Raw genomic sequence first — 17,521 nt, forward strand, 5'->3', positions numbered from 1 at the left:
GTATAAAAATGCCACAGACCCGTCTTTCAAACTTCTGGTAATTTTCCTTTCTTCCAATCTCCTCCACCCCCATACAATTTCCTCAGCACACAGGAGTTACTCTTTCTTACCAGATACATCCCACAGACACTGCCAGAACTTTCTTCCTCTTGCCAATTATAGTTGAAGACTGTCTGAAGACTGTTGTGCTCAATTTCACAGCGTTCATCATATTAGACAGCCTGCAGCACCATCCTTTATTCTGCCCCTTGTCCACCCCTGCCTTTTCTATTAACTTTTTTGAAAAGGCTACTTTAGCCACACTTAGTATTGAGGATGCTACTCACAAAAACAGCTATATTCTGGCAGCTGACATGGAGAGCAGATGACATGCTCCTTAAGAGACAGCTTACCCTCTATTGAAAGTAGCTCAAGTTTGGGAAAGAAGGGAGAAGTGTTAAAAGTACCTACTTCCCAAATGGACTTCCTCATAAATAATCTGTATCTTTCATCAGGGTATTAATGAAATACTTAATAATCTCATCTAAACATATGAATTCTTGTGTCCTCCCAAATCACTACTTACTGATTGGAATGCTCAACTGGAGTGTGACAACACATCCTCCAGCTAATATCACCTTCCTTCTGTGCATGCACACAAGAGCCTTCTAAAATCTCACAAGGGATATATTAGTACCAATGTAGGAAAAGCCCTTTTCCAAAACCTCTGGATTACATAGATCTTTTCACCAAGGATTCACGCATTTCCAAGTTACTATTTCTAAAATACATGTTCAAGAATTAGCACTGTCAAGATACAGATTTTCATTCTCTCACCCAACAACAAACCTTAAAATAGATTCTCAGTTCTTAACCTAATGTTGCAATTGTGTAAAGGCTATTTTATGGCTAAACACCATTATACTGTGTCAACTCCCACGAGAAGTCAAAGTGGTTTCCCAAGAAATAGAGTACTTAATGTCTGGAAAACTAGAGTGTTTCTCCAAAGATAGGCCCACTTTTCTTCTTTTTTGGTATGCTTTTTTTTTGGTATCTTGCCTGAGGACAAAGAAAGCAGAAGTCTCCCTGGCACGGGGAAAAGTCCTGGATTATGACACTGGACCTTTGTCTCCCCCATTTTTCCTCCCAGTCAGTATGGCTTTATCAGAAAGTAGGGTGGAGGTATCTGCGTATATCAAATGCCATGTTCTACTTTCATAGCCCTGCCCTCACAAGCATCCAAACTTAAAGCCGTAAACACAAATCACAGCAGCCTAGTTATTGCACATCAAAGCTGTCACTGTCACTCATTCTCAGGGGAGAAGAGACAACCAGACAGTTGACATTTACTCTTAGCTCACAGCATAAACAGATATAACCAAATCACAGTATCTATTATACTGCTCTGGTAAGGCATTGATTCCACACTACCCTGCAACAACCACACTGCCAGGCCTAGATTCCAACTGCATCTGTGTTTTCCTCTTAATAGCTGTGCTTTTTGAAGTTATCACTTACTGGTCTTTTTAAACCCCTCATCACAGGGAAAGTCACCCCAGTGTGTAGAACACGCTCCAACAAGAGCATTGCCCTCTTACAGAGGCAGTTTGTGATCATATACCTTTTTATTCAAGGGCACATACCTCTGCCAATTACAGAAATTGCTTTCACTGAAAAGCAAACAAACATTCAAAGCTTTATTTTAACACAATTAGAGCAGTTTGAAAGTAAGAAGCTGTCATCCTGTGGCAGGCAAAACTACATGGGCTATTGTTATGTGTTCCAAAGACCACTGCTTGGAAACTTCTAATCCCAGTCTAGCACATCTACTGGCAACAGATTTCCAGTCTAGACTCTGCAAAAAGCTCCCAGACAAGCAGTTTTTCTGTAACAGTCCATTCTAAGAGGCGGTCATGTGGCTGCAGATAAAAAATTTAGACATATCAAGTGACTTGCTCTCCTCACTAAAAATGGTCAAAAGCAAGGTTCATGGCAATGGGAACTTAACATGGAAATCCTCCTGAGCAACAAGGCCGTAGTGAGTTTCTGCCTAGAAGTGCAAAGTGCCTGCATAGACAGGGCTATACTGCAGTCAAGGGGATCTCCAGGGCTGCAGTGGCCGAGAGGAACAGCGAGGATGGTTTTGCAATAGGTGCAGATAGTATTGTCTGGGGATACATACACACCAAGAGGAAAAGGCATATGGTACTACACTGCCTTCCTGAAACAACTCAGAACAGACTGCAACCACTGCAAATTGTTTAAGGAAATGGATTTAAGCCTTCTTTCAAATGCTTCCTCACTCTGCTTATGGTCAAGTAACCTTTGGAGAAAGCCAGCTTCTGTTCATGGATTTCCAAATATTACTCAGTTGCTCTGTTGCTCAGAGTAATCTCATGTTACTCAGTTGTCATGGGCATTTTGCAGCTCTACTTCAGTAATATATTGCCTACAAATTTAAGCAGCAGAACACTAAATTACTCTTTCAGATTGTTAAACACACTGGGCAGAGTTTTCAGCAGCATTTGCATGATTTGAGACATCCTCTCCTAATTGATTACCAGCAGGACATGAGCCCTTTGGAAAATTTCATTTGATGGTAATGTACCTGACATCAGAGCCATCCCACCAGGTATCTTCCTAACTTAAAGAAGATGCAATGCTGTTTTTCTTTGCTATTCACTTGCTTAGCTGCCATATCACTTTAAAAAGACCTGTTCAAGCTGACAAAAGAACAAACAATTTAGTGGAATCTAAACTATCCCATCAAGAAATGAGAAATTTCTGACACATGCTTTATTTATTGTACTAAGACCCTCTCCTGGCACTCTGCCCCATCTCTTTCCTCCCACCTCATGCACTCTTGCTGCTTGTTACACAGAATCCCATTACTCCATATAGCCATTTCCTTTCCATATTTGTCTCTATTTTTTGCTGACAGAACAAAAGAAAAATCAGTATCTCACTTGCTTCCCTGCATTTAGAATTGGATCATATATTGCCCTGGTTTCTCCCCTCTCAATACATCAGAGGCAAATTAATTCAGTTCTCAACATCTGACACAAAGCACTTGCAATGAGGGATATAGCGGTTAAGGTCTTATGTCTTCAATTATTTTTACTGAATTGCCTCTTCTTTTAAAATTTGCAGTCTTGTAAGAAGTACATTTGAAAAAGCCACAAGTTTGCTACTAGCTATTTCCAAGTAATTAAATTCATTAATCCAAATGGGGAGCAAGGGAAATAAAACTACTTTCTCCTTCATGCTTTTTCCCCTCCTCTTACTCCATAATAATTATAAATGCTCTTAACTCACTAAATATTATGACCAGTGCTTATTAATTCTGGTTTTTGCTGTCCTTATCTTTCTTTTGCAAGCCGTAAAACAGTAATTGCCCTGAAATTGGAAAGAATAAGAGGGTTTCCCCCACAGTAAACCTAAAACTTCATCAGCCTCTCAGAAACTAGGCTGTTTGTTGCTTCTTGAATTCTTTAGTTCTTAGGTTTTTAGCTCACAGTATTCAGATCTACAGTTTTACTTTTTCTGCAGCCTACTTCCACCATGATACTGAATGTTTCATTTCTATCATCACTACCAGAAAAGGAATTTCAAAAAGAAGATGCAGAAGCTCACACATCCCAAGACCAGACACATGTAGATGCACAGGACCTAAACTGAACTGCAAGTTCAAAAGCCTGTACAACTAGAGCTGGTTGTAACTTCCCAAGGAGACAGCTGGTATTGTTTGCATGGCTGTGTGTGCTGGTGCATCTGCAGAAACAGGAAAAAGGAGAGGACAAGACACAATGACTGCAGCTTTCTGTCCAGCACAGGGTACCCAGAAGCTCCACCTTCCCTCTGTGCAGGTTCAATTGAACACCTAATGTTTAAGACACTCCATCCTTGTTGAAGTTTATAGACAGAAGTGCCCTCCACAGAAATAAGCAGATTAGGGCATGCCTGGAGATGGGCAGAGCTCAAAATACACTGAATAAGCATACACACACATTGTCAGCAGCCACCACACTACTGGAAGGCCTTCCACAGTTCCTGTTTTCACACAGATAAGTTAAATGCCTCCTTTTCTCAGCACACCAAATACTCCTCCCTGGTGCCCCAAGGGACAGCTTATCTATGCCTCAGGCCTGCCATCTCCCTCAGGAAGCTGTGCAGGAGCCATGAATCACCAGAGAAGACCCTGCTCCCAGCAGCACCCAGAGCAAGGGACACCCATGACACATCAGCACTGCTTTGCAGAGCCACTTGGTGAACTATGTCCTGTGTGAACATGCAAGAGAAGTCCTTAGGGGCACACAAAAAGATTAAGGCCTGTGAACACTTCAACCTACATATATAATAATGTCTCTTCAAAACACACCTTTCCCTGCCTATTCAACAGTGCAATACACACAGCACTAGCAGGATTGCTCCAGACAAGGCTCCAGGCAACCACCAGCATGTCCTGCTCCATGCCCTCCGACTGTAGTCAGTCAAGGCAAGGGGCTCCTTTTTTGGACACTGTGGGCCAGCTAATAATTTTAGGGCCCACAAACCTCCAAATGGTTGGAGAGATTGCACAAAGTAGTCTTGCCTCTCTCTGGCAGGCAAAGAAGGCATTTTCCTTTTCTCTCTTCCCCAGGGACCAGTCAACCAAACTGCCTGGCCTGACCTGTCATTTCTATAGCTTATGGAACTGGAGAGAAAGTAGTAACCACAGGGATTTTCCAAGGGCAAATTTAGAGTCCAGCATATTTAGAGCCTTAATGCAAGTTTCCAGCACAAGTAACATCAGAAAGGGAAAGTGAACTTAGTGAAAAACAATTAACTGAATATTGATCAGAGGTGAGGGTAATGCAACAGAATTGCAAGAGTCAGGAGTCAAGTTTCACAAAATAATTTTTGTTACTAAACAAGACCTTATAAAAATACAATCACTTCCCAAGGAACCACCCTGAAATCCTGTGCCTGGGCACAGAAAGGTTTTTTCATACCACAGGATGAGTGGAAGGCAGACAATGAATATGATGCATGTGCTGCCCATTTCCTTTGGCTGAAATACACAAGAAAAACTAGTATAACATAACTTCTTCCTGTAAGCATGACTACAGGATAGTTCTCTAGCATACAGCTGTGATCACAACACAGACCCTTTAACTTTTCCATCAGGAAGTTCTCAGGCAGTCACTCCAAATCAGCAAGAAAAAATGTTATCAGAAACAACTTCACATCTGCCAGCCCACATTTAGGCCAATAAACAACCACTTTCCTTGCAACAACAACCCACTTTTAACATGGCATGGACACCTTCATCAACCCATCAGGATCCATGGGGGAAGGAGGGGGAAAAATTGACAGAGGTAACCAGAAAGCAGCTTTTCAAGTAAGAGCCAAAATACTCTCCCCTCAGAACCCGGGGGTTGTGGTAATCCCCTTTTTGAAATGCTAATGTCATTACAACCACAGCACCAGAAGACAAGCATGGGGCCTGAGTGACAGAGGCTCTGCTGTGCCCTTACACAGATGATTTAAACTGAGCCTTTTGTAACTCTCCTCCCCAAAGCTCCCTGCCCGGCATCATGCTTGACAGGAGCTGCAGCTGCCATCCGACCCTCCCGAGGAGCAGGGGTGCAAAGATCAAGCTGATGAATTCATACGCGAGGGCCGGGGGGCACAGCAGCCGTGCGCTGCAGCCTTGTGATCTCTGAATACACATGCCAGGACAAAGATGGGCTCGGGGAAGACTTGAAACAAGACAAAGCAAAAGGTCCCCAACTGCACTCCTGCTACTGCTAAACAATTGCACAACAATAAAAATCATTACAGCTGGTCATTAAACGGCACAGCACATGTAAGTGTAGGAGAGCATGGCTCAAAGAAACTAATCAACATAAATACATCTATCCTTACCACCCAGGGAACCAGCTCGGCCTTGGGAAGAAATTCCTACCATGGAAAAAGCTACTCCAAGGGGGCAGAGCATAGTTAACTTCCCTGGCAAAAGCAACTGGACCTATTTGCTGTGATGAGATTGGAGACCACACCAGGCACCATGAGTTTCATCTTGCTATCACGTGATATTTAACAATTGACAGATGGTTACCAGAGGGCTTTCTAGTTTTGTTTTCAATTCAGTTTTCATTGCCTCTGATACCAGTTAGGGAAAACCAACTTCAAGTGATGATTCCGTTGTAAATACTACAGGATTTACTACAAACGTGTTTCCTGCAACTTACCATTTCCTACCATCTCCCAGAGAAGCTCCCACTATAGGAAAAAAGAGATCATCACCACAATGCCTGAGAAGTAAATCCAGCTAAGTCTCACACCAAGTGAAATACAGCTTAACTGGAAAAGCAAACTACAGACCCGAACATTTGCTGTTCACAAACACTGCTGCATTTACAGCAATTCCCACTTCACCATGACAGTGGGTAAAGCTACCCTAACCCCACAGTCAAAGCTGGTCAAAGCTGGTGATTATCCCTCTCTACTCTTCACTGGTATGGCCTCACCTCGAGTCCTGTATGCAGTTTTGGGCAGCACAATATAAAAAAGGCATTAAGCTATTAGAGAGTGTCCAAAGGAGGGCCATGAGGATGGTGAAGGGTCTGGAAGGGAAGCCATGTGAGGAGCAGCTGAGGTCACTTGGTCTATTCAGCCTGGAGGAGACTGAGGGGAGACCTCATTGTGGTCTTCAGCATCCTCATGAGGGGAAACGGACCTGCAGGCACCAATCTCTTCACTCTTGTGACCAGTGACAGGACTTGAGAAAATGACATGAAGTTGCATCAGGGGTGGTTCAGGTTAGATATCAGGAAAAAGTTTTTCAAGAGGGTGGCTGGGCACTGGAACAGGCTCTCCAGGGTAGTGGTCACAGCACCAAGCCTGACAGAGTTCAAGAAGTATTTGGACATTGCTCTCAGGCACATGGTATGATTCTTGGGGTGTCCTGCCCAGGGCCAGGAGTTGGACATAATGATCCTGATGGATCCCTTCCAACTCAGAAATAATACATAAGTGCCCCTCATCCCACTCCTGCTTAGGTGTCTTAACTCTTACCTATAGAGAAGTATCTTCAATTAATGAGGAGGCCAGCCTCTACAGCCACAGAAAGAAGAAAGGTGACAGACCACTCTGGAAAGAGAGATGTGTTTGGTTTCACTTGTGCACAGTGCATACTGGCAAGCAGCTTTGAAACCCTGGGTTCAGTGGCAGCTTTTTAGAAATAAAACGACAAAAGCTCAGATTCTGCAGGCACCCTTCCCTTGGTGCTACTAACTAACCAAAGTCAGAAGAAAAATTTCCTCCACCTGAAGCAACTAATTAAGTCAAGAGTTCAGTGGATAGAAACAGACTTAATGATAAGATGCTTCCCTGCTGTCAGAGGATGTAGAACAGACATTAATTTTCATCCTCTCAAATCCCTCCATGGCAGCCAACGCAGTCAAGCATGAAATACTCCTAACCTGCCTCAGACAAATGGCCAGAGGTATGCAGTAAAATAGTTATGAATTTGCTCACCTTGACTGTAGTCAGAGAATGAATCTCTTCACAACACCCCTAATTAGCAGCTTATACCAGTCCCTCTTCCTTTTACCAATAGCAAGAATCAAAGATGTTAAAAGCAGCCCTACCTGTGCACCTGATGACAGGCTGTAATGTCCCTTTTCCCCCATGCAGTCATACCACTGCCGGCCCAAGGACTCAACTCCTACATGGGATCAGCTCATGACTGGAAAGACCTGGTTAAAGCGGGACCAAAAATGACCAAGGCAAAACTGACAAGAAAAATATACCCAAAAAAACCACATCAAAACAAAACACAGTTCTCTGGAAAGGTGCTCCAGGCCTGAGGAGTCTCCACAGGTGGAGGCACATGCCAAGAGGCAGTCAGCTCTCCAGGGTGCTAAGAGGAGGCAGAACTTCTCACAGGAGCTATCCTCTTTCAGCACAGCCCCCACACTGCACTTCCAGTGGGTTTTTCCCACAAGAGGCATGGCCTTATGCTAGCAGACAGCGATCTGGTCACCACTGCACACACCTCCTCTCCCCCACAGCACAAGTGCACTAACAGGGCCTGACTGCCAGTCTTGTCATCTGCCTCTATGTGTTTCACTACTGCTCCAGTGACAAAACTTTATGAGGATCCTGTACCAACAGAGAGCTCAGCTCTCCCAACACTGAACATCTCCCCTCAACTGTCCCAAAAGTGAAGTCTAGCTTACTAAATGCCATGGAGGAAACAGTTACCATCAAAGCACGAACTGTCAACTTGAAGATAACATTTAAATATTTGAGAAGTAAATGCAAATAAAGAATTCAAAGTGAGAAGGCTCAAAGGTCAACCCTGCTTTGGGCTAATGGCAGTAACATTTGCAGCAAGACTAGTTTGCTGGGAAAGGCAAAGAACTGGAGGACTAAAACAATAAAATTGTAAAAAACCAAACTTGCCACCTTCGTGGGTTTCACCAAGACTTGCTCTTAAAGGCATACTCATTGCAGCTTGTGATTATGTTCAGATTTTTCAGCTTACATATGAAAAATTAATAATTTCCTCATTTGAGAGAAAAGTGACAGCTGAACCTAAACAGGCAAATGATAAAGCTTTAACCTTTTCTTAGTATCTTACAACCTAAGTCATTTACACCAAAGAAAGTGTTTACAATGAAACCTGAAGGTTGTTCTCCAGGAGCATTCAACTGTTAGTTTTGCTAGGGAAAGCAAAACCAGTGACAGAAGGGAAGTACTAGCTTTAGGATAATACAGAGCATTACAGATACTTTACACACTTTGTCTGTGCAAAAGAGAAGATGTGCTGCAGCACAACTCTTACAGTACGGGTCCTTTTCAAGAAGCACACCAGCAGGCCCAAAACTTGAACTACTGGAGACAGGTTACACAGCAGGGGCATCCCCAGGGCTCTGAGTTTCAAAGATAGCTGCTCTGAAGTTACAAGTGGAATGGGTGCAAGGAAACTCTTAGAAATCCACATTTCTTTCCTCCATGACAGAGATAAATCAGTAGCTGATAAATCAGGGCTTTGTATGACACATCAGAAGCACATTCCTAAAGGCCTCTGCAGCATCAGGTAAATCTCCTGAAGGTAAGTCTCCAGCATGCTGGTGGTCCAGAATAAAGGCAGCACCAGAAGTCGCTTGCCCACTCTAATATAATTTCATTCCATACATACAGTGACATACAGACCCCACCTGGAAGGCATCATCATCGGCAAGGAGTGTTGACAAGGATCCAGGGTTAGGCAGCTTTAATAGGTTTATCTTCTTTACAAAAAGGGTTCCTCTACAGGGGTGAGACAGCCAAACAAATGCAGGATAGGGGGAAGTGCAAAGCAGCTTTTAACTACTAAAGTGAACACACACTAAGAAAAGCAGAACTTTGAGAAAGTCAGATACTACTCTAAACATGGCAGCAACTTCCACTTGAAATTCCTTCCTACATCATCTTTTACACTAAACTGCTATATGGTCTTTCACAATTTCTCACCCCCCAAATCACCATCCATGATGTTAGAGCACTTACAGACAGGTAGAGTCTTTTTCTCAGGACATAGAAAATGTTCTTTCTAGCCAGAAATGCAGCAGCAGCCTTCAACTTTCTGAGTCTGCATGTGTCAAAGCTTACCATGTTTTTTCTTTGTCTGTGGGCAGAAAACTCAAGACAACATCCACCAGAGGTGCTTATCTCACTCTACAGCAAGGCAACATTTTTCAAGTAAGACATATTTTTCCCTTTACTGACAAAGTAAAGATGTATCTCAAAAGCAGCAGCAATGTTTTTTTTTCCTGCTCTCGAACAAGAACTATTTTCCCAATTGAATTAAGATGACTGGCTAGACCTAAAATGCTGAGCCCATAGGATGATGTGGGCATCAAAAGATGTTCTTTTGTTACCCTACTGTTCAATTCTTTGGCTTCTGCTCCCACTGAAATGCTTCTTACTATGCCAGGTGGATAAACACACTTATTTTTGCACTCACAGTATTGGACCTATAGAGAAGGAGCAAAGGAGGCATATCCATCCAGCACCAGCCATGTCAAAGTACACAAGCAATAAGGGAGCATCCCCACAACCTCTTGAGATTAGGCAGTCTTCTCAGTACAGGAAATCCAGAAGTTACCATCCCTGTTCCATAATAAAAGGATCACTGTACTAGACTGGGCCAAAAGCTCATTTTATTCTTCAGCAGTTTAGCAACAAGCCCCCTCCAGCCCAATGCATCTAGCCCATCCTGTAACTCATCTATGCAGCCGCACACCTAAGGGGTTACTTCAAATCCCTTTAACAACATCTGGAAGCAGTCCTCTAACTCCAATGCAACACTTTACAGAAGCAGAGCCTCGGAAATTCCTGTTTGCAGGGGAAGATGCCTCCCCAGAGGCTTTAGCTCATTAAAAGGAAAATGTGTTTTTATATGCAGACCAGCACACACAGATAAGCAGGTACAACCTCTTGTGACAATGCTATAATCCTGTTCCAATTACTCTCACAAAGGTACAAACATTTCTGAGCTTGCTGTTCAAATACCTTTAGTATCCTGTCTTCACTCCAGACTATTGGCACCTTGTTACCAGCAGTGTTTTAGCAGTCCTCATCTAGACACAGATCACCAGGTTTAGCAGAGCCTTGTCACATTCAGCCACAAAAGCTGAAGACTCAACAGTCTCCAGTTTCCCGCCTTGCCCAACTACTGCTTGTTTCTTCCTTATCACCCCTGCCAGCATGCTGAGGTCATATCCACAGCTTTACACACACCAGCTGTTCCAGCAGTATTTGCAGGCTGAAATTTGCCACAGTTCCACAGCAAATGCACTTCCTGCTCTGCCATCCCCACTGCAGAATCACCATCAGCTGGCAGCATGAACAGGAAGCAGTAACGACTTGTGGTTTCTCAGTTAAACATGAGGGCCGGAGAAACAATGGCAGACATGGGTTGCACAGATGAAAAACATTCCACATATTCTAAGAAAATAGTGCTTCAGCTGCACTGGGAACCACTGTAGGATTCAAAAGGGACAGAAGCAGAAAAGGAATTGGGACAAGGCAATAAACAAGCAAACTTTCTTCTATCCCACTGTCAGGACTTTTCCCATAATACTAGGGAAAAACCCAAACTGTTCCCAAATGATTGAGTCAAGCAAATAAAAAGGAAGGGACTCAGTGAAAATAGGAATAAAAAGAGAAATCTGTATCTTCAACCTAGTGGGCAGCAGTCCTAAAGGGACACTAGGATGGTGATAAGTCAGAACCTGGACCATAGTTCACAACTAGTTTCTCCTGAAGAACAAATGACATTCAGCACCCCTCCTGCTTTGCTCTACAATGAAACTCCTACCAGTTTCCTTTCTCATTTTCTCATCTTTCTCATTCTAACCCAAGAAGCTACAATGAATTGGACCAGACAGCTCTTGAGGTTTTCCCTAAAATAGCTTATTTTCCTGCCAGCAACCATAGCCAAGTATTGAAAGTCCCTTAATACTATGTGTGTGATACCACTCTTCTTGCCAGGAGTAATATTCAGACATTGAATAAAAATAGAGGATCCAGATGATTCCATCAGCACTTCTCTTAACCCCCACTTTCTGAAAACCAACATTTGGTAGGTGGTAAAATTCCTCTCCCACACCTTTAAATTCTTCTTCATTAATCCATTCCCCTCAGATTTTGTTCCTGTGGGGTTTTTTTGGTTGGTTTTTTTTTTTTTTCCAGAGGAGGGGGGAAGTTCAGACAAAACAAATCATATTTCAGAGTTTAACAAAAATGTACAGAAAATGTTATTTTATATATTTAGAAGAGATAAGGAAACCAAATATGCCTCCCAACTCCTTCCAAAGTTGTGTATATACATAACATGGCCACTGGGAAGACTTTAGACCTTTTCTGAGTACATGAAATAAAAAGCAGGATTATCCAATGGAATATATCAAGAATCATGTTGAGATGTTCACATTTCTTGATTAAAGGAAATGAAAGATTTTTTTTTACCTCAACCTGTCCTCCCTGTCCTCTCAATACTCTGTCAGCCTCTCAAAACTCTCACAAGCAGCATCTCTCTGCATTTAATGAAATATTTATTCTAATTTGTTGTTTTCTTGAGTCATTTGAAGTTAAATGCTGTAGAAGGCACGAGGATCCCTTCAAGCACAGTGAAAGATATGAAGCTGATCTCCCTCTCTCAGAGGGCAGCCATCATTCCTAAATACAAGGATCAAAACCAAAAATGGGGCATAGAGATGAATTTCAAGCCTATCCAACACAACAAAAAGTATAATGGGAATCCTAGCTCACAGACACTTATATTAACCAGTAAAATATCCCACTCATTTCTCATAGTACAGCAGTGAATGTAAGTTTACTCACATGCAGGTCCTTTGGATTTGCTTAGCCAACCTAGGACAGACAAAAGGAAAATTCAGGATTATTATTATTATTATGCTATCATGGTTTAAGCCAGCAGTTAGCTAAACATCACAAAGGTTTAATTCATTCTTCAGCCACTAAAACTCATTAAAATTAAACAAGTTATGTGGCTTCTTGAGATCCTTGTTACTCCCTTCAAGGCATTTACTTAAATAACACTGCCTGGGCCAGTTGTGTGCAGCATTGTGAATATTATTATCATTATTCGAATAGTCTAATTCTGAGCCCATCTGCTTCTGCTTCCTAGCCACCATTGCAGCCTGGCCATTATTCTGCAGCTCCTCACCATGCTCTTCCATACCACTCTGCTCTTATTAAGCTCTCCAAAGGGACTGGAAAGAGGAATTGCTCCTGAAAATGCTCCCCCTTCTCTCTATGAAGGCTGCCACACTGCTTTGGGCTGACGCTGTAATTTCTCCAAACCCACACTTACATGAAGCATACAGAATCAAGATCATCTGTTCATGCATGACACCTTCCACATTTCTGCCTGGCCATCCAATGCTATAGTGTCCTTGTTTTCATGGCCATTGAATTCATCCCTAGCTGTAAACGCCTTCCTTTCAGCTGCATAATCAGAGACAAAGGAAAACTCTGCTTCACGCAGATTCCCAAAGAATAGGAACAAGTCTGAATCTGCTCCACGAGTGGAGTGCGCTCTAACAAGCTGCTCTATGCAATGCAAACAAATACCAGTGGTATCCAAGAGCTTCTGTGCAGAATAACCTTGGCACTGAAAAGACCTTAGAACAGCAAGCAGCAGATTGGCTGCATTTGCATCAGAGAGAACACACAAGAATGAAGTAGTTTCAGTTTATTCAAGCTCAATTCATCACTTTAATGGCAATCCTAAAAATTAAAGAGCTAACTTTATAGCATTTCACATGTGCAGTCAACAAAAATCAGACTGTGTCTAAACCTAAATGGACTTAGATTCACCGAGCCTGCATTACTATTAATTTTTAAAGGTTAATATTTAAACACTCTCCTTTATGGGTATTGATATTTGCTTAATTTGGGATGTTTAATACTTTTACCAACACATTTACTTGCATTTCCCAGGATCAGGTGATGCTATTATCAATAATGAAAGGCCCAACCTGCTTTGATAGGTTTCTGACAGAGACAGTCATGAATCCAAGAGAGATTACACATTTGGAACATAAACCATAGGAAGCTTTCAGAGTATTTTACCCACTACATGTTAAAATTTAATGAACAACTTAATCTGATCCACTGTCATTCTTCCAAAAATAGCCTGGCCAGGCAGGAGGACTATTGTGAATGAGACATAAACACAAGGCTTTAAGGGACAGAGATAGGAGGGAGAGGGGGAAAAATTACAAAAGTCATAGCAACAAAAATAGAACGGAGAAGCGTTATCTGTGGAAATGCAGATAAAAAGGTTGTCACTGCTCTTCTCCAATGCTTCAAAAATTCCCCACCTCTATTTACTAAGCTTCCTGGCTTTTCGCTACATTCCAGTTGAACCCTCAAAGAAACAGAAGAGACAGATAAGAACTAAGCCTCAGTACTACTGAGGAGCTTTCCAAGTCTCCTTGCCTGCTCATTCCTTCATTATTTCCTGCAACTGATCTTGGAGAACTTGCCAGACAAGGAAAAATGCTATAACAGTGATAAAGCTCAAAAAATATTTCTGAGTAGCACTCAAGTTTCCATAAATCCTCCTCTTCTGCCACAGCTTCACTGCTTGCCCACTACCAAACGCTGCATTTGTTTTGTGTTAAAATATGTGCAGTGGTTATTTTCATATTCATGGATATCTTCCCATGAAAAGGGAACAGTTTCCCCAAATTCTGCAGTGTGCTTAGTGACTAAGCAACTTATATTCATCTCATGGCACTCGAGGATATTTGGATAGATTGCTTGAGACAAAGTGCTGAGATTTTTCTTAAAAATCCATGCATAAATAAAATCGATTTATTACCAGAGGACAGAGAAGATGCTTGCTGATTGAAAATGAGTCTGCTCTCTGCATTAACCACATGGCAAAGAGAACATCTTCCTGCCCAGATCATGAATATATCTCTAAGCTTCCTGGAACTTAAGCAATAGAATTTCTAAGCAGCAAAATGATTGCAATACAATATACCTCATATGGTTTTATACATATGAATCACAAGCTCTGCTTTCTCACTCAGGGCTGAGCCAGGCATTGTCTCCATGCTTGTCTTTTTATGAGAACATTCTTCAGCTTTTGTAGCAATGTGAGCATGTCACATCAGCCCCACATTCGAGATAAGCATTACCACCAAGAGATTTAATACAATCTCTTGCTTCATGTTAACACAGTTTTGCTCTGCTTGCTCTGAATGACTTTGCTATGCAAACTAATGAAGTGAGGATGGTGAGGTGGTTGGGGGACAAAGATGAGGGAAAGATGATTTTCCAAGCGCCTCACCAGTACTCTTTGTTTCTCCATCTGGCTCTCTGCTCCTCAGCTGACTTGCTCATTAATGTTACTCATGGCTGGCACACTGCTGCAGGTGCAGCTCCCTGGGCCCATGATGCAAAACTGAGCACCCCCATCCCTCCCAGCAACTGGCATTTGGGTTGCTACCTCCCAGTCTCAGAAAAACCGTACATGGAAGCACTCCCTCAGCGAGCCCTCCCCCAGGACCTTTTCCCCTGTGTTTCTTGCCCTCTGCTGTGATCCTGGCTCCCCTCTGTTTTCTCACTTCCCCTGCAGGAAATGGTTCATGCCTAGCCACTATAATCCTGTTTATTATAAGGCTGATGATCTGCCTTAATCAGTTCACCACAACTTGTTTCACACCCTGAAGCAAAAAGAATACATAAAGGGAAACACAATGCAGAATCACTCCCGGGTCTTCTGGCATGCCTAACTAGTGCTTTTGTTATGTGATTGGATGTCTCAAAAATTACATTAAAAAGGCTTGCCGTACTGTGGCAGCTTTTCCCCATCCAGCAGCCCGTGCAGCACAAGGCATTTGCATACTGATTACAGTCTCAGTTGAAGGTGCTACAGTGCCTAATGGGAGTTTCAGATGGCGATGGTGCCCCAGGCTGGGAGGCGTATCTGACAGGCCTACATCTGAAATGAGGCAGTGACACTATCACCAACAACGGCAAGGCTGGAAAAAAAAACATGGATAGACCAGATCCAAGAAGATCTTGTCCCTTTCCCACTATCACTAACTATTCATGACAATTAGCCATGCTCTCAAGGGTGTCCCCCCCACCCCTTCATTACCTACAAGGCCAAAATCAGGTCAGGAAGACATAAAAGCCTGGGATATCTGATTTCAGCAGTCTCTCCCTTCCAACTCAAAGAGCCAGGAATAGTAAAAGAAAATCAACTCCTCCTCCAGAAGTTTTCAGCACCAGCAGACTTTTCCATACAGGATCACCTCAACTTTGAGTGCATCTGGCAGCTACTGTTTATTCTGCTCTACCACACTGCTGCTGAGGAATGTTGGTCACATGACATTCTCAGGTGCCATGATATGTCAAATAAATAGGACTTTTTAGAGTTATGTCAAGAACTGAGGTTTTCTTTACATAGGCAAGCTAATGTTCTACATTACAACAGCTGCTCAAGTCAAATCTGTATGTCTTTTTGGGATTAACTCCTTCAAAGTTCTTGCAAGAGCACACAAAGCTCCTCCTTCCATCTCATGCCTCCTATGACCAGGCATCTCTCTACAGACAAAAACTAGATCATGGCTGGTCTGAGAAAAAAAGACATATTTCAGGGTATACTGGGTAATCAAGCATGTACTTCACATCACGTATTACTTTCTGAGTATCCAGTACATTTCCTTCTTTCACTCATTTCTAAAAAGCAGATCTCTCATCTCTGATGAGATTTTTCGTATCATCCCATTCCACTGCTATTTACACTATTCACAACACTTATCCATCTGAGAAACACCAAGAGATGATGGGAGATGGAAAACTTAAGCTGAAAAGAGGATCCAATAGAGGAGTGCAGGTAGCAGGTGTTAAGGTGTCAGAAGACAGCATAAAAGGAAACACTGAACAGATTCAACAGTTGTGCAAAAGAGCTGAACACAATCTCTGCTACTACCCCTTCACATGAGCAGTTGCTAAAGGGCACACAGATAACATGGTCTACATGAGAATCTCACTCAACAAAAACTCAGTCCATGCTCTTGAGATGCTCCAAGTGTCCCCAGCTGCAGTGAAGGGATGAGAATGGAGGGGGAAAAAAGCCACAGGAATCAAAACTACAGGACGAAGGACAAGCACTTATTTACTAATATGCAAGACTCATTCAGTTCAGACACTTCATGCTCTGCTCAACAAGTTGTGATGGAATTTTTCCTGTGAGTACTGAAAGATGTGTACATATACATCAACCATCACCGGTTTTCACCTAAAAAGATACAGCCACTTCCAAACTTATACATATCCCCCCCTCCCTATAGCATATATAAAGGTTTTTACTTACCTGTGGACTGTGCTTCCAAGATAAAGGTACCAAAGATAACTAGCAGACGAAATAACCCATGGCCAGTCAAGGCAAGAGATGATCCTGTGTTGGTCTTTGGTGCTACCATTCCATGGCACATCTTTTACCCACCAAAGTTTCTTTTTAAAAAATTCTTGAAGGATCTGGTTGATCAGGACCTCCTTGGTCTAAAAAACACAAAGACAAAGCAAGAAAAAGTGTTGAGCCAAACACCTACAACATCTGGAGAGGGAAAAGGGAAAGTCAGAAACAAAGAGAAACCTTTTACATGTTCTAGCACTTAGGAATCTTACCAAGTATTTACAGTACTCAAAGTAATAGGAGCAGAAAAAGCAATCTTCTACACAGCAAAGACTAAAAGGAGCTGTATTATAGAGAGACCATAACTTTTCACTCACTGTCTGTTTCAAATGTGAAGACTGCCTAGCTTACAATTAATTTTAGCTTTTCCTTTCAAGACAGCCCCAGAGCACATAGCATCTGGAGGATTTGTTTCAAAAATTCTTCAAGAGAGCCAGTCTTCCTACACCCCACCACCTTTCAGAAGGTCTGCAAGACAAAGCAGACTGTACTAGACAGCTACGATAAATTAATCAAATGCTTCTTCAGCCACCTGGAGAGGCACAG

At 42.4% G+C, this 17,521-nt stretch overlaps 1 protein-coding gene across 4 annotated transcripts in view; it reads right to left on the reverse strand.

Annotated features, from left to right (window-relative positions):
- The window catches only part of SUSD6 (sushi domain containing 6), a 91,934-nt gene that overhangs the window by 28,260 nt on the left and 46,153 nt on the right, over positions 1–17,521 (reverse strand). For all 4 annotated transcript variants that reach the window (XM_017741752.1, XM_008639519.2, XM_017741750.1 and 1 more), the window contains 2 exons: positions 16,874–17,061; positions 12,358–12,387 (listed from right to left, as the gene is read on the reverse strand). In XM_017741752.1, the coding sequence (XP_017597241.1) occupies positions 12,358–12,387; positions 16,874–16,994 (151 nt within the window). In that variant the 5' untranslated portion in view covers positions 16,995–17,061. The remainder of the gene's footprint in view (positions 1–12,357; positions 12,388–16,873; positions 17,062–17,521) is intronic.

Source organism: Corvus brachyrhynchos, unplaced genomic scaffold (assembly GCF_000691975.1).
Source record: "Corvus brachyrhynchos isolate BGI_N302 unplaced genomic scaffold, ASM69197v1 scaffold115, whole genome shotgun sequence".
Taxonomy (NCBI): Eukaryota; Metazoa; Chordata; class Aves; order Passeriformes; family Corvidae; genus Corvus; species Corvus brachyrhynchos.